Here is a 23,167-nt window from a genome sequence, read left to right as displayed (position 1 = left end):
AATGAGTATCTCAGTATTTTGCTTTAGGTAGGCTATAGATGTCGCATAGGGGCATTGCGCTTTTGTACTGCCTAACCTTCAGCATAGCGGGATGTACAAACGTTTGTAACCTTGTAGCAACAGGGGAAATCATATGCGCTTTAAAATCACTGAATATATTTTATTCGCCGCACCAGCGAATCACGTCTGCCACATGTTACATTTTGTATTGCGTTAAAGCGTGATATGTCTTTGGGCGTTCATCTTTGTTTACACAAAGAGTTCATCATAGCTGTACGGCATGTGAAGGAGGTTAAAAGGACAGCGTAAAATATAGAAAAGATAGAAAGAAATCGATGTAATAACCTCTCCGTTGTGGTAGGATACAAAACTACCTGTCTCGTGTGATTGTAGTCGTAGTGTGGTCGCTGAACAAATCAACAGGTTGGAAGTTAAAACGGGAATTTTAAGCACGCGCATCCTACACAGTAAATGGATATGCGTCTTCCTGTCATATTTTTCCTTCTCTTTTGGGCTAAAGCCCGGACTCTGAAAAATCTAAATTATTCCGTTCCAGAGGAGCAGGGACCTGGAACTGTTATCGGAAACATTGCTAAGGATGCCGGATTTGGACCGGTGGAGAGAGGGGAAAAATCTAACTTTAGAGTTCTGGAGAATTCTGCTCCCCATCTCATTGATGTGGACCCGGAGAGTGGGCTGCTTTTTACCAAACAGCGAATTGACAGGGAGACATTGTGCAGACGCAACCCCAAGTGTCAGCTCTCCATGGAAGTGTTTGCCAACGACAAGGAAATATGCATGATCAAGATTGATGTAGTGGATATAAATGACAACTCGCCAGGTTTTCCCTCAGATCACATCAATATTGATATTTCAGAGAATGCAGCTGCTGGGACACGTTTCCCTCTAACAATTGCGCATGACTCAGATTCTGGGGGAAACGGAATAAAGACTTATCAGGTCACCAGAGATGATTACAATACATTTTCTTTGGACTTGAAATTGAGGGGCGAGGGAACCATCTATCCTGAATTGGTGGTTCAGCGACCTCTAGATAGGGAGGATCAGTCCCATCATACCCTCCTTTTGACAGCCATTGATGGAGGGGAGTATCCAAGATCAGGGTCCATGCAAATCAATGTGAGAGTTACTGATTCAAATGATAATAGCCCAGTATTTGACAAACCCGCCTATGTGCTGGAGCTCCCTGAAAACTCACCACCTGGGAAAATGCTGATAGATCTGAATGCAACAGACCAAGATGAGGGCAGCAATGGACAGGTAGTCTATTCTTTCAGTGGATATGCATCTGATAGAGTCCAGGAGTTGTTTTCTATTGACCCCAACACAGGTGTGGTAAAGATTCAGGGAGAAATTGACTATGAAGAGAATCCAACCATTGAATTTGACGTGCAGGCCAAGGACCTGGGGCCTAACCCCATCCCTGGCCATTGTAAGATTTCAGTCAAAGTGCTTGACAAGAATGATAATTGGCCTGTCATAAGTTTTGTCTCAGTCCGCCAGGGAGCTATCAGTGAGGCAGCGCCTCCAGAATCTGTCATCGCCCTGGTGAGAGTCACTGATAAAGATTCTGGGAGAAATGGCCAGCTCCAATGCAGAGTGCTTGGCAATGTACCATTCAGGCTGCAGGAAAACAATGATAATTTTTACACTCTGCTCACAGACAGACCTCTAGACAGGGAACTGAAAGACGAATATAACGTGACTATAGTGGCCAGAGACAACGGAATACCTTCCTTGAATTACACCAAATCGTTCACAGTGAAAATCTTAGATGAGAATGATAACGCACCACGTTTCACCAAGACGGTGTACGTGCTCCAGGTGCCTGAGAACAACATCCCAGGGGAGTACTTAGGCTCCGTTCTGGCTCATGATCCAGATATAGGTCGGAATGGAACTGTGTCTTACTCCATTTTGCCGTCGCACATCGGAGACGTGTCAGTTTACACCTACGTGTCTGTCAATCCTACCAACGGAGCCATATACGCATCAAGGTCTTTCAACTACGAACAAACTAAGTTCTTTGAGTTCAATGTTCAAGCTAAAGACGCAGGGTCTCCTCATATGGAGGGCAGTGCCACCGTCAGGGTCAGTGTGCTTGACGTCAATGACAATCTACCAGTTATTGTATTACCCCTCCTGCTAAATGACACTGCAGAAATCATGATCCCTAGAAATGTAGGCCTGGGGTACATAGTGACCACGGTAAGAGCAGTCGACCACGACTACGGCGAGAGTGGTCGTCTGACCTACGAGATCTCTGAGGGTAACGAGGAGCACCTGTTTGAGATGGACCCTGTGGCCGGCGAGGTCAGGACTGCCCATGCTGTGTGGGAGGACGTGGCCCCAGCTGTAGAGCTGGTAGTGAAGGTAACCGATCATGGCAAGCCCCCACTTTCTGCTGTGGCCAAGCTGATCATTAAGGCCAGCACAGGAGCCATGGCAGGAGGGGAGTCCAGGGCTAGCGGGGAGCAGCAGCACTGGGACTTGTCCTTGCCCCTCATCGTCACCCTTTGCATCATCTCTGTCATGCTGCTGGCTGTCATGACTGCCATCGCCGTTAAGTCCAAGCATCAAGATAAGGAGGCTGGGAATTATAAGTGCCGCATGGCTGAGTACTCCAACTCCAATCCCCCAGTGGGGAAGGGCAAAAAGAAAAGGATCAACAAGAATGAAATCATGCTGGTGCAGAGCGAGATGGAGGAGAGGGACTCTGTGAGCAGGATGAACGTGGTGAGCAGCCCGTCTCTCATCACCTCACCTATCTGTTTCGACTACCAGACGACCAGCCCCCTGCCTCTCACGCTGCCCAGGTCAGAGGTCATGTACCTGAAAACCACCTCCAACAGCCTGACGATGCCTCGGGCTGGCTGTCACTCAAGCTTCGCGGGGCTTACCACAGAGACTCCTATGAATAGAATGTCAGTGATACAGGTAAGAAACAGAATCATTGTACCATATTTTTTTATTGCCTTTTATTCTTCCATGGTATTTTATACAAATCTGCCACAAGAGAGGTCGTTCTTCAAATCAATACTCAGGCACCATGCAATCAGACATCCTTGTTATCATTTGTATTCCCTGTCTGGCGCCATACGATGTTGCAAATTGAAGGACAAAAAATGCAGCATGATACACCACAAGCGTATTGAAGAAATAATATATGAAAAGATACTGTATTTTTTATCCCGGTTGTTAGTGTGCTAGAATAGATTGTTTGTGATCTACATTTCCTCCACAGAGATCCTAACCAAATTGGCCCATTATGAGTCACTTCTAGCAGCACCTTACAGGTGGTCTAAATAACCAGAAAACCATTTCTGTAAGATATGCAAACCGTGTGGGTCTTGGACTGCGCTGCTGTACTGCCACTGCCAGATCCTCCTGCCACAGAGTGAAAACAAAACCCTGCCCGAAATCTGGGATTGGACAGGTGTTTGAACAGCTTGTCTGATCACATTAGTGAAATATTTTGTGCCAGACAGCTAGATGCACACAGCCTAACCTTACAATCCCATTTCTTGCCCTCCACAAACATGGGCCAGTTCCACAAATCCAAATCCAACGTTGGCAAGATAAGCCATTAATAGGGTCCAGCCCTGCCTTGTAAAAGATGACAAGGCTGCTTATGCAAGCCAGCATATTAAATTGACAAGGAGTGCATGTAATTTTATTTAGCACAGCGGTCTTTTCAGTTGTAAATTATGTAAATATCTAGGACGGTCTCCGAAACAGTCTCATTTGGAGATGATAACACTGATGACAAGAGCTGGCGCTGTCACCAGTTGCTAGGGCATGTGGGTGTGATCAACACAAACACATTATTCTCAAGATGAGAAAAAAACAAGGATGCAGATGACAGTGGCTGATGCATTACTTCTGTCCCTCGCCAAACAGGCACATATGGACATAAAGGAGATTTGTTCTTATCAGGGTGCCACTGATAGCTGCTGCTCTCTCACTGCTGACACTCACACTGGAATATGCTTTATTGAACCTAGAGTCCTTAATTTAAACAATAACAAAGCGGACATCCCGCCTCTGTTTTGATTTTTTAAAAAAGCTGAGCTATGGACCCGGAGAAACGTAACCATTCTCAAATTCATAGACAGAGTTCAAAAAAATGGATGTAGCGAGTAAGGATTGAATGTGTTCCTAAATGCTTCAGATGTACAGATCTGAATGCAGCCCAAGCCATAGTTAATGGAGGTGTCCTTTGAATTTGTCATGTTGCTCATATAAACTGTTGCACACAGGATAACTATTCAGGTGCACAATACACAAATAATTATCTCTCTTCAATTCTCAGACGGATAATTTTCCCTCGGAGCCCAATTATACGTCCAACAGGCAGCCATTTGCTCAAAGGTAAGTCCGCTAAATGATAACTACCTGACAACCACCATTTACATTCAATATCAAGCCATCAGAACAAGCACGTCAAACAGGGCGCAAGGGCGATCACAAGAAAGACAGACGGAAACCACCACCAATAGAGTTATGTTTTTTTTCTTCTCCTGTCTCCTCATCCTGCAGCAGCTCAACATTTAAGGATGCAGAGCGAGCGAGCCTCCGAGACAGTGGCCATGGTGATAGTGACCAGGCTGATAGTGACCAGGATACTAATAAAGGCTCCCACTGCGACACGTCTGCCAGGGAGGCCATCAAGATGAAAGCCACAGCGGTTAATGGCCAGCCTCTCGAGCAGGGTGAGTGGAAGCTCTCTCTCTCTGTCTCTCTGACATCTTGAAGATGCTTAATGGACCCTTGTATCAGACCCTTGTTTTTCCAATCACAGCACCAAGCCAAAATGCACTACAAACACATGTACACAGTCTGTTTATCCCCAATCCTACAGTACCATCCTCAGGGTAAAGCTAAAGCAAATAATGATAGTACAGTGTACACCTCAAAGAGATTCCTGAAATCATAATACTTAAACAAGATTTCAGCAGTATGAATTCTATGCAATTACAATTTAGTCATTCAGAACAGGGTATCCAAAAGTCAGTTCTGGGAGCCCCCCATGTGCACATTTAAATTTCTTCCCTAGCACTACACAGCTGATTCAAATAATCATAGCCTGATGATGAGTGCACCCAGGGGGGGCCCCAAGACTTAAGTTTGGGAAACGCTGATTTAGCAGACTTACAGTAGTGAGTGCATACATTTTCATACTGGTCCCGGGTGGGATTCAAAACCACAACCCGAGTGTTGCAAGCACCATGCTCTACCAACTGAGCCACACGGGACCAGCACGATCTACCAACTGAGCTACACAGGACATAAGCAGCAGTAATTCAATCTTAGCTCTATGAGGCAGCATGATATTGTAGCTCAGCCCATATGGAAAAAATACATTTAAAGGGATACGTCGGGATTTGATCTACCTCAGAGTCAGAGGAACTCATGGATACTATTTTCTTATTTCTTTAAATATCATTTTGGGTGCATTTTCAGGATACATTTGAAAATGTAAAGAAATGGCCAAATCATATATACATTAAAATACATCTTGACATACATTGCAAATTGTATTTAAAATGCATTTGTAAAGGTATTTAAAATACACCTGAAAATGTATTTAAAATGCATCTGAAAAAAGTAATAAATATATTTTTGAAAATATATGATTTGGCCAATTCTTTATATTTTCAAATGTATTCTGGAAATGCATCAAATTCAAGGGTTTGACTTTATTTTTTACTGTTTTATACATTGTAGAATAATAGTGAAGACATCAAAACTATGAACTAATACATGTGGAATCATGTAGTAACCAAAAAAGTGTGAAACAAATCGAAATGTATTTTATATTTGAGATTCTTCAAATAGCCACCCTTTGCCTTGATGACAGCTTTGCACACTCTTGGCATTCTCTCAACCAGCTTCATGAGGTAGTCACCTGGAATGCATTTCAATTAACAGGTGTGCCTTTTTAAAAGTTAATTTGGGGAATTTCTTTCCTTCTTAATGCGTTTGCCAATCCTTTGTGTTGTGACATGGTAGCGGTGGTATTACAGAAGAATGCCCTATTTGGTAAAATACCAAGTCCATATTATGTCAAGAATAGCTCAAATAAGCAAAGAGAAATGACAGTCCATCATGACTTTAAGACATAAAGGTCAGTCAATACGGAAAATTTCAAAAAGTTTGAAAGTTTCTTCAGGTGCAGTCGCAAAAACCATCAAGCACTATGATGAAACTGGCTCTCCACAGGAAAGGAAGACCCAGAGTTACCTCTGCTGCAGAGGATAAGTTCACTAGAGTCAACTGCACCTCAGATTGCAGCCCAAATAAATGCTTCACAGAGTTCAAGTAACAGACACATCTCAACATCAACTGTTCAGAGGAGACTGTGTGAATCAGGCCTTCATGGTAGAATTGCTGCAAAGAAACCACTATTAAAGGACACCAATAATAAGAAGAGACTTGCTTGGGCCAAGAAACACGAGCAATGGACATTAGACCGGTGGAAATCTGTTCTTTGGTCTGATGAGCCCAAATTTGAGATTTTTGTTTCCAATCGCTGTGTCTTTGTGAGATGCAGAGTAGGTGAACGGATGATCTCTGCATGTGTGGTTCCCAATGTGAAGCATGGAGGAGGAGGTGTGATGGGTGTAGGGGTGCTTTGCTGGTGACACTGTCAGTGATTTATTTAGAATTCAAGGCACACTTAACCAGCATGGCTACCACAGCATTCTGCAGTGTTACGCTATCCCATCGGGTTTGCGCTTAGTGGGACTACCACTTGTTTTTCAACAGGACAATGACCCAACACACCTCCAGGCTGTGTAAGGGCTATTTGACCAAGAAGGAGAGTGATGGAGTGCTGCATCAGATGACCTGGCCTCCACAATCACCCAACCTCATCCCAATTGAGATGGTGTGTGATGAGTTGAACCGCAAAGTGGAGGAAAAGCAGCCAACAAGTGCTGAGCATATGTGGGAACTCCTTCAAGACTTTTGGAAAAGCATTCCAGGTGAAGCAAGTTAAGAGAATGCCAAAGGTGTGCAAAGCTTTTTTTGTTTACTACATGATTCCATATGAGTTATTTCATAGTTTTGATGTCTTCACTATTATTCTTCAATGTATAAAATAGTAAAAATAAAGAAAAACCCTTGAATGAATAGGTGTATGCAAACTTTTGACTGGTACTGTATATTTTACGTTTATATTTTTCAATGTCACATTAAATAAACTGCATTAAAAAATCTATAAATATTTTATTTAAAGCAATTATGGAACTGAATCTGGGTTGTTGATTGCTTCTGGTGGGGGGTTTCATCGGATTTCATACACTATATATACAAAAGTATGTGGACACCGCTTCAAATTAACGGATACGGCTATTACAGCCACACTCGTTGCTGACGGGTGTATAAAATCGAGCACACAGCCATGCAATCTCCATAGACAAACATTGGCAGTAGAATGGCCTTACTGAAGAGCTCAGTGACTTTCAACGTGGCACTGCCATAGGATGCCACCTTTCCAACAAGTCAGTTCGTCAAATTTCAGCCCTGCTAGAGATGCCCCGGTCAACTGTAAGTGCTGTTATTGTGAAGTGGAAATGTCTAGGAGCAACAACGGCTCAGCCGCGAAGTGGTAGGCCTCACAAGCTCACAGAATGGGACCACCGAGTGCTGAAACGCGTAAAAATCATCTATCCTCGGTTGCAATACTCACTACGAGTTCCAAACTCCCTCTGGAAGCAACATCAGCACAACTGATGACCTCCCGAGTGGTGCAGCGGTCTAAGGCACTGCGTCTCAGTGCTGGTTCGATCCCGGGCTGTATCACAACCCGGCCGAGATCGGGAGTCCCATAGGGCGGCGCACAATTGGCTCAGCGTCGTCTGGGTTAGGGGATGGTTTGGCTGGGGTAGGCCGTCATTGTAAATAAGAATTTATTCTTAACTGACTTGCCTAGTTAAATTAAGGTTAATAAAAAACCGACTGTTCTTCAGGAGCTTCGTGAAATTGGTTTCCATGGCCAAGCAGCCAGACACACAAGCCTAAGATTGCTATGCCAAGCTTCGGCTGGAGTGGTGTAAAGCTCGCCGCCATTGGACTCTGGAGCAGTGGAAACACATTCTCTGGAGTGATGAATCATGCTTTACCATCTGGCAGTCTGTCGGACTAATCTGGGTTTGGTGGAGGATGCCAGGAGAACGCTACCTGCCCCAGTGCATTGTACCAACTGTGAAGTTTGGTGGAGGAGGAATAATGGTCTGGGGCTGTTTTTTATGGTTTGGGCTATGCCCCTTAGTTCCAGTGAAGGAAAATCTTAACACTACAGCATACAATGACATTATAGCCTTCCCAGAAGAGTGGAGATGTTGCAGCAAAGGGGGGGACCAACATATTAATGCCCATGATTTTGGAATGAGATGTTCGACAAGCGGGTGTCCACATACTTTTGGTCGTGTAGTAAAGAAAAAGGAAATGTTGAATCAAATTGGGAAATAATGTAGATTGCTTGAGCATTTGTTGAACACATATTCAACTTAAGTTCAATCTTACTTTCAAAAATGATGCTGCTATCATTAAGACATCAGGCAGGCACCATCGGTTTGCACCATTGATGTTGCTGTGGACAGGGGAATTAGGGGAGTGTATTAATTGCAGATTGGCAATTTAGAGTTCAAAATGATGTGCATTGTTTTGAAAAAGGATTGCAGCATGTCTAACATTTTTCTTCCACGTTTAGTCCATTCCCTTGGACATCATTCTTAGCATTGACTCACAAATCCAAGCCTTATTAATCTCTGCTTACAATTACTTTATGATCTTCCGGGCTACACAGCATATTCTTCCATTAAAGGTCCTGAACAGTCATTCTGAAAAGTACTTTTTCTTTCATGGCCAACTACCAGGAAATTTGAAAAGACAGGCTGAGTGGCCGGGGAGTTTATATTCAGAACTCTCCTTGACTGATACCTCTTTGAAACGCCTATGTCAAGCAAGTTGGATGCAGTGGGCAATGCTGCAGTAAAATCATCATAAGCAAATTTGGTGATGCACAAAGCAACTGAAACAACAACTGAAATTGAATCACTAACTTTTTTATGCGAGTAAAGTACATGTCGGATAAAAACTATTATGACAGGCCTGATAGAATTTTTTCTGTAAACTTTCCAAATGTCCAAAAAAAAAAACGATAGCAAGCTGGGATCTTTTTGTGTCGGTAAAATGAATTATGCGAAAAATGTCAGTAGAAACGTTTTTATGTGCAAATATTGATATGATAACTTTCATATCGAAGTAAACTTAGAGTCACATGATGACATGTGTGGGTCCTCCGACTACGACTTGTAGGGAAAGGATGCCGTTTATTAGGCTACTGAAGTAACATTTTTACATTGGTAAATTAGTCTAGTGCCAGCTATCTAAACTTGGTCAAATTACCGACCGGGGTGGGGCCCATTGATCATCAGTTGTCATATTAAAAACAGCAAACATTTGCCTCTACCCTATGACAAAATGTTTTGAATTGCAGGAAATTAGCTGTAAAACTGCACATTTTTCTCTCCGCCCCATGGCAAAATGACTAGAATTGGAGGAAATTAACTTTAAACTAAACATTTTTCTCTTCGCTGTAACGAGAGGTGCCGCTAAAATATTTTGCTCGCCAGTTGGATGGAAACCTAGTTAATGATATAAAAAAAACATCACCCATTTGGCAGGTCTCTTGTGATGCAAATAACAGATGTGTTGACTTGACAACTGCATCTGAGTTTTGAACGACCCTCCTCCCTTTTGTTCCACGCTGGCTGAAAACCTAGCTAGCCAGTAACCAGCTAACACCAGATATGAATAGGGTAAACATTTAATTATATTAGCTGACACTCCACAGTTAAATCTTGGCACCAGTAGAGTAGCTATATATCTATATAAGCCATGCCCCTCTGCAAACACACCTTCTGTTGGTTATAAGGCGATACTAGGTAAGAGAATATCATGTTACCATTGGTGTATTCGAATGAGAGTTAAGGAGATGTCACCTTGTCCCCTTAATAATTAATTCAAGCATTTGACATGGGGGAGGGGACCAGTAACTTTATAATCAAACTTTATCAATGTAGAAGCAACAGTCATTTTTCATACTTTGGTCATCATCCTTTGATCTGGTTTCCTTCAAATATCATTCAATTTCATGAAACGTGATGTTGGCTGTTCATGACCTACGGAAACAAAAATGGAACAGACACATTTGAAGATTAGTAATTAGTTAGAAACATGACAGTCAAAGCCTACAAAGTCATGCAGCTATAAATATCTTTACCTCTGTGAATAAAAGAGAAATGGTGAATCAAATTTGGGACAAAATATACATTGCTTGACTGCTTATTAAACACCTTAGTTAGCAAAAGTTCTATCTTACCTTAAAACATTATGCACCCCCACAACATGATGCTGCCACCCCCGTGCTTCACGGTTGGGATGGTGTTCTTCAGCTTGCAAGCATCCCCCTTTTTCCTCCAAACATAACGATGGTCATTATGGCCAAACAGTTCTATTTTTGTTTCATCAGACCAGAGGACAAAAAGTACGATCATTGTCCCCATGTGCAGTTGCAAACCGTAGTCTGGCTTTTTTATGGCAGTTTTGGCTTCTTCCTTGGTGAGCGGCCTTTCAAGTTATGTCGATATAGGACTCGTTTTACTGTGGATATAGATACTTTTGTACCAGTTTCCTCCAGCATCTTCACAAGGTCCTTTGCTGTTGTTTTGGGATTGATTTGCACTTTTCGCATCAAAGTACATTCATCTCTAGGAGACAGAACGCGTCTCCTTCCTGAGCGGTATGAAGGCCGCGTGGTCCCATGGTGTTTATACTTGCGTACTATTGTTTGTACAGATGAACATGGTACCTTCAGTCATTTGTAAATTGCTCCCAAGGATGAACCAGACTTGTGGAGGTCTACAAATTGTTTTCTGAGGTCTTGGCTGATTTCTTTTGATTTTCCCATGATGTCAAGCAAAGAGGCACTGAGTTTGAAGGTAGGTCTTGAAATACATCCACAGGTACACCTCCAATTGACTCAATTTACGTCAATTAGCCAATCAGAAGCTTCTAAAGCCATGACATAATTTTCTGGAATTTTCCAAGCTGTTTAAAGGCACAGTCAACTTAGTGTATGTAAACTTCTGACCCATTGGAATTGTGATACAGTGAATTATAAGTGAAATAATCCGTCTGTAAACAATTCTTGGAAAAATTACTTGTGTCATGCACAAAGTGATGTCCTAACCGACTTGCCAAAACTCTAGTTTGTTAAGAAGAAATTTGTGGAGTGGTTGAATAACGAGTTTTAATGACTCCAACCTAAGTGTATGTAAACTTCCGACTTCAACTGTATATTTGGCCTTGTGTTTTAGGTTATTGCCCGACTGAAAAGTGAATTCAACTCCCAGTCTCCCAGCAGACTGAAGTAGGTTTTCATCTAGGATTTTGCCTGTGCAAACAGGATGCATGTTTTGGATTATTATTATTCGGGTACAGGCTTCCTTCTTTTCACTCTGTCATTTAGGTTAATATTGTGGAGTAACTACAATGTTGTTGATCCATCCTCAGTTTTCTCATATCACAACCATTAAAGCTCTGTCACTGTTTTAATATCACCATTGGCCTCATGGTGCAATCCCTAAACAGTGACCTTCCTCTCTGGCAACTGAGCTAGGATGGAAGCCTGTATCTTTGTAGTGACTGGGTGTATTGATATACCATCCAAAGCCTAATTAATAACTTCACCATGCTTAAAGGGATACAGTGGCTTGCGAAAGTATTCACCCCCTTGGCATTTTTCCTATTTTGTTGCCTTACAACCTGGAATTAAAATATATTTTTGGGGGAGTTTGTATCATTTGATTTACACAACATGCCTACCACTTTGAAGATGCCAAATATGTTTTATTGTGAAACAAAGAAGAAATAAGACAAAAAAAAGAAACTTGAGTGTGCATAACTATTCACCCCCCCAAAGTCAATACTTTGTAGAGACACCTTTTGCAGCAGTTACAGCTGCAAGTCTCTTGGGGTATGTCTCTACTGTATAAGCTTGGCACATCTAGCCACTGAGATTTTTGCCCATTCTTCAAGGCAAAACTGCTCCAGCTCCTTCAAGTTGGATGGGTTCTGCTGGTGTACAGCAATCTTTAAGTCATACTACAGATTCTCAATTGGATTGTGGTCTGGGCTTTGACTAGGCCATTCCAAGACATTTAAATGTTTCCCCTTAAACCACTCAAGTGTTGCTTTAGCAGTATGCTTAGGGTCATTTTCCTGCTAGAAGGTGAAGCTCCATCCCAATCTCAAATCTCTGGAAGACTGAAACAGGTTTCCCTCAAGAATTTCCCTGTATTCAGCGCAATCCATCATTCCTTCAATTCTGACCAGTTTCCCAATCCCTGCCGATGAAAAACATCCCCACAGCATGATGCTGCCACCACCATGCTTCACTGTGAGGATGGTATTCACGGGGTGGGGAGAGGTGTTGGGTTTGCGCCAGACATAGCGTTTTCCTTGATGGCCAAAAAGCTCAATTTTAGTCTCATCTGACCAGAGTACCTTCTTCCATATGTTTGGGGAGTCTCCCACATGCCTTTTGGAGAACTCCAAACGTGTTTGCTTATTTTCTTCTTTAAGCAATGGCCACTTTTCTGGCCACTCTTCCGTAAAGCCAAGCTCTGTGGAGTGTACGGCATAAAGTGGTCCTATGGACAGATACTCCAATCTCCGCTGTGGAGCTTTGCAGCTCCTTCAGGGTTATCGTTGGTCTCTTTGTTGCCTCTCTGATTAACGCCCTCCTTGCCTGGTTGGTGAGTTTTGATGGGCAGCCCTCTCTTGGCAGGTTTGTTGTGGTGCCATATTCTTTCCATTTTTTTATAATGGATTTAATGGTGCTCCGTGGGATGTTCAAATTTTTTATATTTTTTTATAACCCAATCCTCATCTGTACTTCTCCACAACTTTGTCCCTGACCTGTTTGGAGAGTGATGGTTGCTGATAATGGTCCTCTGTACGCCTATGTAGATATTCCATAAAAAACTCAGCCGTTTCCAGCTACAATAGCCATTTACAACATTAACAATGTCTACACTGTATTTCTTAACAATTTGATGTTATTTTAATGGCCCAAAAAATATGCTTTTCTTTCAAAAACAAGGTAATTTCTAAGTGACCCCAAACTTTTGAACGGTGCACATTTAGACGAAAACATAAATTAATTTGGAATCCATTTTGAGTACAGGAAATATATTTCAATGTATATTTTTTTCTGCATGGGAGTCCTGTTGCAGAAATGTTGAGCTGCACTGCCAAGATGAAATGAAGGCACCAGAGTGGAAAGTAGATGATAGTGAAGAGGATAAAAGGGTCCATTGGCTGAAGGAAAGAATGTTCAAACATCCTCTGCCGGCTTTAGCATTCAAACAAGCTCATATGCATGGTATAGTGTACCTCTATTGCTGTCTCATTTGATCATTTCATTATTTGATTATAAACTTCCTTCAAGCTTGAATTGGAAGACGGGGACAAAAGAGCATGACAGACGCTTTCAGTACAAACAGACAGGTAGCGTTTGGTGGCTCCTGACAGAATGTTTTCATACAGCTTTTCTACGGGCGACATTCTCAGTTGCCTTGTCTGGAATCTTAAATGGAATGTTAGAATGGACTGTTAGAATGGACTGTTAGAATGGACTGTTAGAATGGACTGTTAGAATGGACCTATAAAGAAATGTAGTATTTCATACCAGTTATGTCAAGTCTTGTTGACGTGCTCAATAGGCTACATACAATCATTGATGAATTTCAATTTCCACCAGTCAAGTCCTTTTCACTACTGGTCGGATTATGATTGGTTTATGTAGCTCTTTTCCTGCATGATATGATGCATATAAAAGATAAGGCACGTCTCCCATAAAAGTCCGTTTGTCTGCAGTCGGAAAGATAATGGAGGACTTGACTGAAGTGGGGCTTGTTCTCATTTCCCTCAGTGAGAGACAGAAGTGTCTTGGAATTGAATGGCTGTGGTCATCAGATCCCTGTGCAGTACTTTCCACTCCATTTGCATTGCTATGAGCTGTTTGTTTGTGGCGTGCTCAGGAGGACAGCGATGGGAACACTGTTGTGGTTGCCAGGGGGACGTGTGGGATTGTGCGTGTGTGTCAGGGGAAACGGCAGGGCCATGCTCTCTCTGTGGGAGGTGTAAATTCAATCACACTTTTCTGGAGCACATATTTCTGAGTCTGATTCTCCAGCCCCTGTTCAAAGGCCAATCAAATGGAAAGATATTGAAAGAGATGTTTCATATGTGCACAGTGGAATTTACACACTGCACTGATGCTTACTTGACTGGAATGTCAATTAATTTAAAGGACTACATTTTTAAGATAAGAGCAATGCAAAGAACTGGGGCAATGCATTTAATATTAATAGCTTGTGTTAACGCTTTTTTCTGACGTACTCTGAGTTGTCTTTGGTTGTAGAAAATGTACAGCAGTTTAAAGCTAAGCTAATTGTCGCATTAAATGTGTACTGTAAGGGTTTGTCAGTTCTACATTGAATGTACATTGAGTGTGCAGACAGTTCATCCTCCAAGCACGAAAAGTCAGACAGTTTCTGCATTATGTATATTTTCTATAGGCCACAGCGCACACATACTTGTTTGTAGGAAGTGTAGATACAGTATATGTTCTTTATCTCTAGGAAAATAAGTATTGAATTCCAGCAAGTTGTGCTGGTAGCCTGGAACAATAGTTTAGACTTAATTCAAAGAGCACTATACAGGAAAACCGTGCAGTCTTTGAATCATATCCCGAGAAGCCCTAACACAAAAGGCCACAACAGTGGATTAAGTAGTGTTTTTGTATTTTCACCTTTAACAAAGACTCCAGTCTCCTCTCAGCTTTGATACAGGTAATTTATGCACCTGTGCGTCTCTCAATTGCGTCCCCCTCTGAATATGTATTGTCTCCAGGAGAAACCAGGAGCATACATCTTGGGGTTCTCTGTTGCTAGGCTTTGTCTGTTTCTATTTATAATGACCAGGCAGATTCTTTTCTTGGAAAACATGTTTTTCCCTTCAACTTAACCATAGTACACCACCCATGTGATCCCTTTAAATGGGTCCTTTGTGTCCCTGGCTTTTAAAAAGCATCCACAAGGCATATCACTGCAATTGTAGACCCATTAAACATGATTAGTCCTGGAACTCTAAGGTGCCTTAAGAGATTTAAATTATACTGACTGTGGCAGGATCGTGGCAAGGCACAGCCTGTCTACTCTTGCTATTTTTTGTAAGATCCCAATGTCTTTAGGAATAGCTACAGTACTGTATGTACAAGGGAAGGAAGTAACATACAGATGTGGGATCTTAATTTGAGCCAGTTTGCTACAGCAGGAAAATAATACATTTTTGTGTGGGAATTATTATGTGGATTATAATTAATGGGATTTTTTGTAAGGGTTGATATATTTTTCGTAAGGGAAAATCAAGTCCGAAATTTAAAAATGTAAGTTCCAAGTTTCGAAATCCTTGTTAACACCTCAAATACACTACATTTCCTGCATTGCAACAGGGTGATCAAGTTAATATCCTACTGTACATCTGTATGGTTGGTCTGTGTTGTGCGAGACATTTACATTTACATTTTAGTCATTTAGCAGACGCTCTTATCCAGAGCGACTTACAGTAGTGAATGCATACATTTCATACATTTTTTTTTCCCGACATGAACACACAAATCCTGATAACGAAGAGCTATTGTTTCAGGCCAGGTGTGCTTCTTTGCCTATTAGCTGTGACAATAAACGGTCACTGTGAGTCGAGATATGATAGTTTCCTATATTTAACCACTTGCCATATGTGTTGCAAAATTAACATAAAATGCCTTGTTAGCACCTATCTTAATGGATGCTCATACCCTTATATTAATTTTTAATTGTCTGAACTAATTTGAATTCAACGAATATGGTGAGAAGGCAATGCGAAACTGGCTTTTTTGTTCTCTCAGACATAAATGCAGTAGTCCAAAATATAAAGTGCAAATGCTTCTATGAACCTTTTCCATATACAGACCTCTCTCTTTACATCATTGTCAAAGGCTAGATTCTCTGCAGTGGTGAGCGCTACCTCCAAAAATAGTTTTTTTTTTGTGGTCTTTTTATATGTATATATGTAAAACTGGTTGTTTTTTCCCCCTCTGACTGGAGATGAAAGACAGACAAAATGCAATGGGCACTTGACTGTAATCTGTGGTCCCCTACATTGGTGGGTATGCCTTCAAAGCACAGTGATTGTAATGTGTGGGACCTATGTTGCAGTTTTACAAAATCGAACTGTTGTCATTTTGTTCTCCCTTTTCATTTAATATGCATTTTGAACTCACATTTTCTCTTGATCTTGGTCCTGACAGACTGGAAATTGGAGTGGTTGTACTTATTCCCTAGAAATGATTTATTCATTTTTCTATGCTTTTTATTTCAGTATGTGTGGGAGGAGATTGAGCTGGCTCTGAATTTAATTGTATTCTTTAACTTGCATATTTGATTATACTTTGTAAAGCGATCATCAGTCATTTAATAAGAACTTTGTAAATCTTTCCTTAGGACAAGGCAGATCTCTTCACTGCACAGATGAATGTCGTGCACTGGGCCATTCTGACAGATGCTGGATGCCAAAGTTACGTGTAGGAAGCCAAGCAGACAGCGCCGATAATCGCACCAACCTTTTCATCCCAGTGGGAATGGAGGCCATGGTGGAGACAGAGATTTATGGCAGCCTCAACCGCAGTGCAGCCAGAAAAACCCTCAGCACGTTCGGGAAGGAGCAGCGGGACAGCATCATCCTAGTAGCCAACGTCAAACCCTACTTAAAGTCTCAGCGCGGCCTCAGTCCCCTGCTGCAGGAGTGCTCCTCCATGTCCAGCAGCCCCACCAAGGGGGACACACCCCTGGACTCCCCAACCAAAGGGCCCAGGGAGGAGGTGGGGAGGGTCGGGGAGGGGGGCTCAGACAGCAGTGCCTACGGACCCCCAGATGGCCAGTGTTCACCGCCCCATACGGAACTGGAGGATCCGTCGTACCTGTCCTGCGACCTCAGTCCCAAGTCCCTGTCCAACAGCCTTATCCACAGATCTGGGATCATCAGCCAGGAATGTGGGGGGATGGAGTGCGTCAATCTGGACCAGCGGGACTCTGGGAACTAAAAGGTCAAAGTCTGGGCCTTGCTCTCATTTGGCCGCCATGTGATGAGGTCACAGATGAATGACGGAGGGGTAATTTGTTTTGACCCAGGAAGGTTCCAGACATGCATTGTATAACCAAAAACCATCAGACATTAGCTATCTCTTTTTTTGATTCTGTGGTTTGTTGTTGGAAGTAAAGTGTGTGCTCTTGGTTCTGACTGCTGTGAGCGGAAGGGCAAGGAAACCATTGCTTTCATGCCATTACGTGTTTTCATGGTATACCCTTCAATTTAGATGTCCGTGTTTTACACATTTCAAGCTCCAATTTTGTGAGGCTGTTGATCAAATTGCTGCTGTGAAGCTATTGAGTCCTGTCTGCTTATGTACAGTGAAATGTTTTGTCTTCACTTACTGTAGTGTATGAGAAACATCATTTGGATATTTCAGACAATTGAAATACGTATAATTCAAGTATAATACAATGTGAAGTGTCTTATGAACATTTAAAGGCGACTCTGCTCTGGTAAAATAGGGAATGTCGCTTTTCATAAAACAATTTGAGGTCCCTGAAAATTCTAACTGTTTTTTATGAATGTATTTGTAATTTTATCGTCGTCTTCTCTGCAGTTTATGTGCAAATAAGCTGAGCTTTCAAGTGAATATAAGCTGCTGTACTTGTTGTTATTAAATTTGTATACACATGTGCTACTGCGAAACATGGAATGTAATTATTTTTGACAAATGGTGCCTCTAAAGCTATTAAGCTTTGTTATGCCTGAGGATCATAATTCTCTCTCCAAGGTATGGTTCAAGGGCTGACATGATTTATCTTGCTTAATCAACTGTCAGAAAAATCTGCAACCCCACAAACACACACCAACACGAGCCATGGCTATTTACAATAGCGGTTGAGATCCCACTCTCAAGTTAACTTAATATTATCATACTCTTAACCGCAGTCACCTTTCTTTTTACACACCATCTAATTATCTTTTACAGCAAACAAATGAAATCAGACAATATGAAAAGACAATATGAAATACTTTACAGATGTTGGATTTTAATTAATTTGATCCCCCTGTTGCAGGAAAACGTTCTGCAATTTTAAACTTGTAGTGTATTTGAGGTTTAAAATGGGTTCTGAAGATTGTAACTTCCACTTTGAAATTTCAGGCTTGATTTTCCCTTAGGGACACTGTATCAACCCCTACAAAAATGTACATGAATTATAATCCACATAATGATTCACCTTTCCTGTTGCTGCAGGATTATTTTCCTACTGTAGCAAACTGGCTCAAATTAAGATACTACATCTGTAGTTTATGCAAGTTTTGTCGACCTCAGCCCACTAGTGTACCTCATTAAACTGCAAATCAGCCAAACCTATGATGCTTCTATGCTGCTTAAGCATTAAACAAGTCCCCAGTGTATGGTACGTGGGAATTTGTTTAACACTGGTGTGCCTGAATTAAAGCCAGCTGCAGGATAGCCGTCCATTTGAATCAATTTTCCTCTTCCTGACATCCCATTCTGTACCATCCTGAGCAGAATAGAAACCGTTTGTCATGAGAACCACTAGTTCCAAACAAGAAAGAGCACCAGTGCAATAAAATCCCTAGCAGGGGTAAGCACTTCAGGTAAAAGTGATGGACAACAGCAATGATATGGCAGCCCTAGCTCGTTTATCCTGTCTTTGCTGGTTCAGCTCTTTCCAAACATACCATGTTATTCCCTCTGATGCTGTCTGTAGCTCTATCAAACAGTGGCATGGGTTCTGCTAGTGACTAAAGCCGCATAACAGGGGAACTTGAATCCCTTCCAACTCATCTGGCTCTTATACAGTAGGCTACTCTACTGACTATTCACTAAATTGTATTTTTATTATGATGCATTGATTTGTGCTAAATTAGATCACCATCTCAGAAGGCTATGTGTTTCACAATAGCTAAATTATCCCCATTAATTGCTTTTTCTATTTTCTCCTGTCTTATCTGAAGCAGTGGAAGACATATGACATCTGCGTGTCGTCTCACTGAGAATGCCACAGTGCTTGTTTTCGGGGTAACAGGATCCTGTCATGTTCTGAGAGATGAATATAAGTAAGACTCAGTTCCCTCCTCAGGGGAAACATATTAATTTAGATTTTGATTTGCATTTGTTTTCGTTGCTGGTATTGACAATTCCAGACCGAGATGTTGCTGCTCAGCAGGCGGCTCTGATGAGCTCATCTGCATAAGTTGAAATACTCTTTGAGGGGGAATTGCGTGGGTCACAGCAACTGATTCCCAATGAAATGCCAGGCAATAATATCACTTCGCTCGCTCTACTCCTCTACTTCAATCCCCAGAATTTTAAAACACTAGACATGAAAACAGGCGATAGCAGAATGTCAATCTGAAAGGACTCAGGCAATGTGGTCGAATATACCCCTTGAGATCCTCTAAGATATCACTTACTCTTAACAAATGGCTACAGGTGAAACTCCCACTTGAGCTGCAATTATGCAAAATGTGTTCTTTGAAGAAAACCCTCCTTTAATTAACACTGTGCAACAACTGCTTGACAAAAATCGGCAACGTGTTGTAGAGGAGCGCTGAATGCAGATTAGGGACGGGCATATCACACACTGTTGGGTGGATGAATATGACTTGTCTTTCACAATGATTACAGTCAGAGTGAATAGGAATTACAGACAATGAAAGCGATCTGTGTAATGCCCCCATTCTTCACCATTTTACATACACAAATGATCTATTCAGATGAGAAAGGAATGAGCAGTGTACCATTCAGTTGGGAAAAATTGACATGCTCACCCTGAGCACATAAGCTTTTAATTCAATAATTCAATAACACACAAGCGATTAAGAGCTTGTTTCTACCTCAACCAAATGCTTTGGGGAATGGTTCCACTTGGTTGAAAGCTGTTGATGAAGAAAAACTCTGAGAGCATGTCATAAACAATATTGGGAGAGTGCTTTCCCCTAAAGTTAAAAACACCAGTCAACATTAGTCTTCCCCTCTCTTTTTCGAGTCCTCCTTTCATCAGGTCAAGTTTTTGCTGACAAAGATGTGGAAATTGGGTGTTTAAATAAAATCATTTTCTCCTAAGAATGATTGAAGTGTTGAAGTAACAAAACTTTCAGCTGATATGGCTCGACAAGAACAACTACAGTATCGTAGGGCTTATTTGGACTCTGACTTACTGTATCTTACAATATTTCCGAGGCTGTGGACTCTAGAGACTTTTGTACACCCTCAGGATTGCACTAGGTCACAGAGAGTATTTATTCACAATGTGTTAATGTATTGTGAAAGTAGACATGGCAGACTGGAAGTCAACTGAAAAAGCAGTGGTGTTAAGTCTCTTACTCTTAGAAGATCATGACACTGTTGACTGCATATAGTTTTCACCCTCACCCCTGTGAATTAACACCTTTTTTATAGGCCCTGTCGAATGCACATCCATCCTTTCTTAAGTGCTTGTTAAAATTGTGTTACTGATGGCTTTTTCCTCTGGGAAGTGTTCAAATACAGCTACAACCTGTCAATCAACACTAAGTGTTCCAGACCAAGAGAGGATAGAGAATCAGGAAAGTTCCAGCTCAACCTCTGACGGGCTCTTTTATGGGGTACCTCATCTGTACTTCCCCTCTTCAGAGACAAAGTGGGACAAAATCTGAATGTAGGCTACAGTCAGTGTTAGGCAATCGTGTACTTTTTTTTCAGCATCAGACCTGCCTAATTCTCACTTGAAACATAGCTTTTGTGTTTAATAGGCCAAATTACACATTCCGTTAACATCTGACTCCAGAGTGATCTGTTCTTGAAATTTGTGGCCTATGACATTTCCGATTGAGATATGATAATTTGTCACAAACAACCTTTTCAAAGTAACTTTAGTTAAGTAAGCACATTTTTTCTTAAGAGTAGCTTTAGTTTAACTTAACGTCTTCCCATGTGAAGTAATTGGTAGCTTGGTAAACAAAATGTTCAGAGTAGCTTCACTAACACTGGCTACAGTACAGTAAGACAGTTCCTCTATCACAGCATGAAGGCTTACAAACCTTCCATCCAAGGTGACTTACCCATCAGGTGCAGGTGTCTGTTATGACAGAAAAATAGAAATATTTCAGAAGAATAAGACTGAAGCGTTGAACTAATGCACAGTTTAGTAAATCAATATACTGTTTAGTGTAGCACAAAGCTTGGCTGCCAGACTAGAATGACACAAGTTGAATCGAAGGACCTGATTACGTGCTGCTTCCTTGACTAGGACTGTGCTATCCTGGTAAGATAAAAGGTGCTTTTCTCACAGGATACAAGATAGCGGGCGTATTATGAAGAAAGACAGTACGCCTTTGTATTGTTCTAACGTTGACGGAAGGTTCACGCTTTTATGGAACTTTTCAATGATGTGCTCCATCAAACTATGTCTATAAAAAGTCTACACTTTTCTCCTCTCCCATTTTGACAAAGGGATGTGCATAACAAGCATTCATCTGAACCTTAATGGTGGACTGAAAAGGCAAGTCCATATTCATGTGACCTTGAACTGTCAGAATAATATTCTCTGACAAACCTGATATGACATTTGAAGTGTCCCAAGTTATTCTGTGAATGGAGTTCAATCATCACATCATTAATGGCTTTGGAGTGGAGCCAGTCACTCATGACACTGTGCTTCATAGCTTTGCCGGAAATCTTCGCTCCGAAATGAAAGGGTTGTAGATATTTACCGTGGAGCCATTTTCTGACCAGAGGCTAGGTTTGATTAATGACTGTCTTTCCCTGCAAAGTCACCTGGGTAATCCAGAGGAATAATCATCTCATGCATGTGAAACCAGACAGTGCCACAGAGAGGGAAATTAGCTGCTGCAGTGTGTTCGCAGACACAGATGGCAAATTAATCACACATTTCTATGACGTCTAAATACTAGGACTTTTTTTTCACATCAAAGTTTTTGTTATTTCAATTCATAGGATTCATACAATACATCATACAGTTCATTCGGGAAAGTAGTCAGACCCCTTCACATTTTGCACATTTTGTTACTTTACAGCATTATCCTAAAATTGATTGAATTGTTTTTTTTCCTTATCAATCTACACACAATACCCGTTAATGACAGAGCAAAAACAGGTTTTTAGAATTTTTTCAAATGTATAAAATGAAAAACGGAAATAGCACATTTACATAAGTATTCAGACCCTTTACTCAGTACTTTGTTGAAGCACCTTTGGCAGTCTTGGGTATGACTCTACAAGCTTAGCACACCTATATTTAGGGAGTTTCTCCCATTCTTCTCTGCAGATCCTCTCAAGCTCTGCCAGGTTGGAGGGGGAGTGTTGCTGCACAGCTATTTTCAGGTCTCTCCAGAGATCTTAGATCTCATCCAAGTCTGGGCTCTGGCTGGGCCACTCAAGGACATTCAGAGACTTGTCCCGAAGCCATTCCTATGTTGTCTTCGCTGTGTGCTTAGGGTCGTTGTCCGGTTCGCACCAGTCTGAGGTCCTGAGCACTCTAGAGCAGGTTTTCATCAAGGATCTCTCTGTAGTTTGCTCCATTCATCTTTCCCTCATTCCTGACCAGTCCCTGCCGCTGAAAAACGTCCCCACAGCTTGATGCTGCCAACACCATACTTCACCGTAGGGATGGTGCCAGGTTTCCTCCAGACGTGACACTTGGCATTCAGGCCAAAGAGTTCAATCTTGGTTTCATTAGACCAGAGAATCTTGTTTCTCATGGTCTGAGAGTCCTTTAGGTGCCTTTTGGCAAACTCCAAGCGAGCTGTCACATTCCTTTAACTGAGGAGTAGCTTCCATCTGGCCACTCTACCATAAAGGCCTGATTGTTGGAGTGCTGCAGAGATGGTTGTCCTTCTGGAAGGTTCTACCATCTCCACAGCGGAACTCTAGAGCTCTGTCAGAGTGACCATCGGGTCCTTGGTC

At 41.7% G+C, this 23,167-nt stretch overlaps 1 protein-coding gene across 1 annotated transcript; it reads left to right on the top strand.

Annotated features, from left to right (window-relative positions):
- The first annotated feature begins 335 nt into the window (after positions 1-335).
- LOC106581908 (protocadherin-17) lies at positions 336-17,934 on the top strand. The gene is made up of 4 exons (XM_014164357.3): positions 336-2,958; positions 4,334-4,392; positions 4,561-4,733; positions 16,641-17,934. Exons 1-4 carry the CDS (start codon positions 472-474, stop codon positions 17,237-17,239), a joined length of 3,318 nt encoding a protein of 1,105 aa, XP_014019832.1. The 5' UTR covers positions 336-471; the 3' UTR covers positions 17,240-17,934.
- Positions 17,935-23,167: the final 5,233 nt, after the last annotated feature.

This window comes from Salmo salar, chromosome 21 (assembly GCF_965601325.2).
Source record: "Salmo salar chromosome 21, fSalSal1, whole genome shotgun sequence".
NCBI lineage: Eukaryota > Metazoa > Chordata > Actinopteri > Salmoniformes > Salmonidae > Salmo > Salmo salar.
This window is presented reverse-complemented; position numbering and strand designations above follow the sequence as displayed.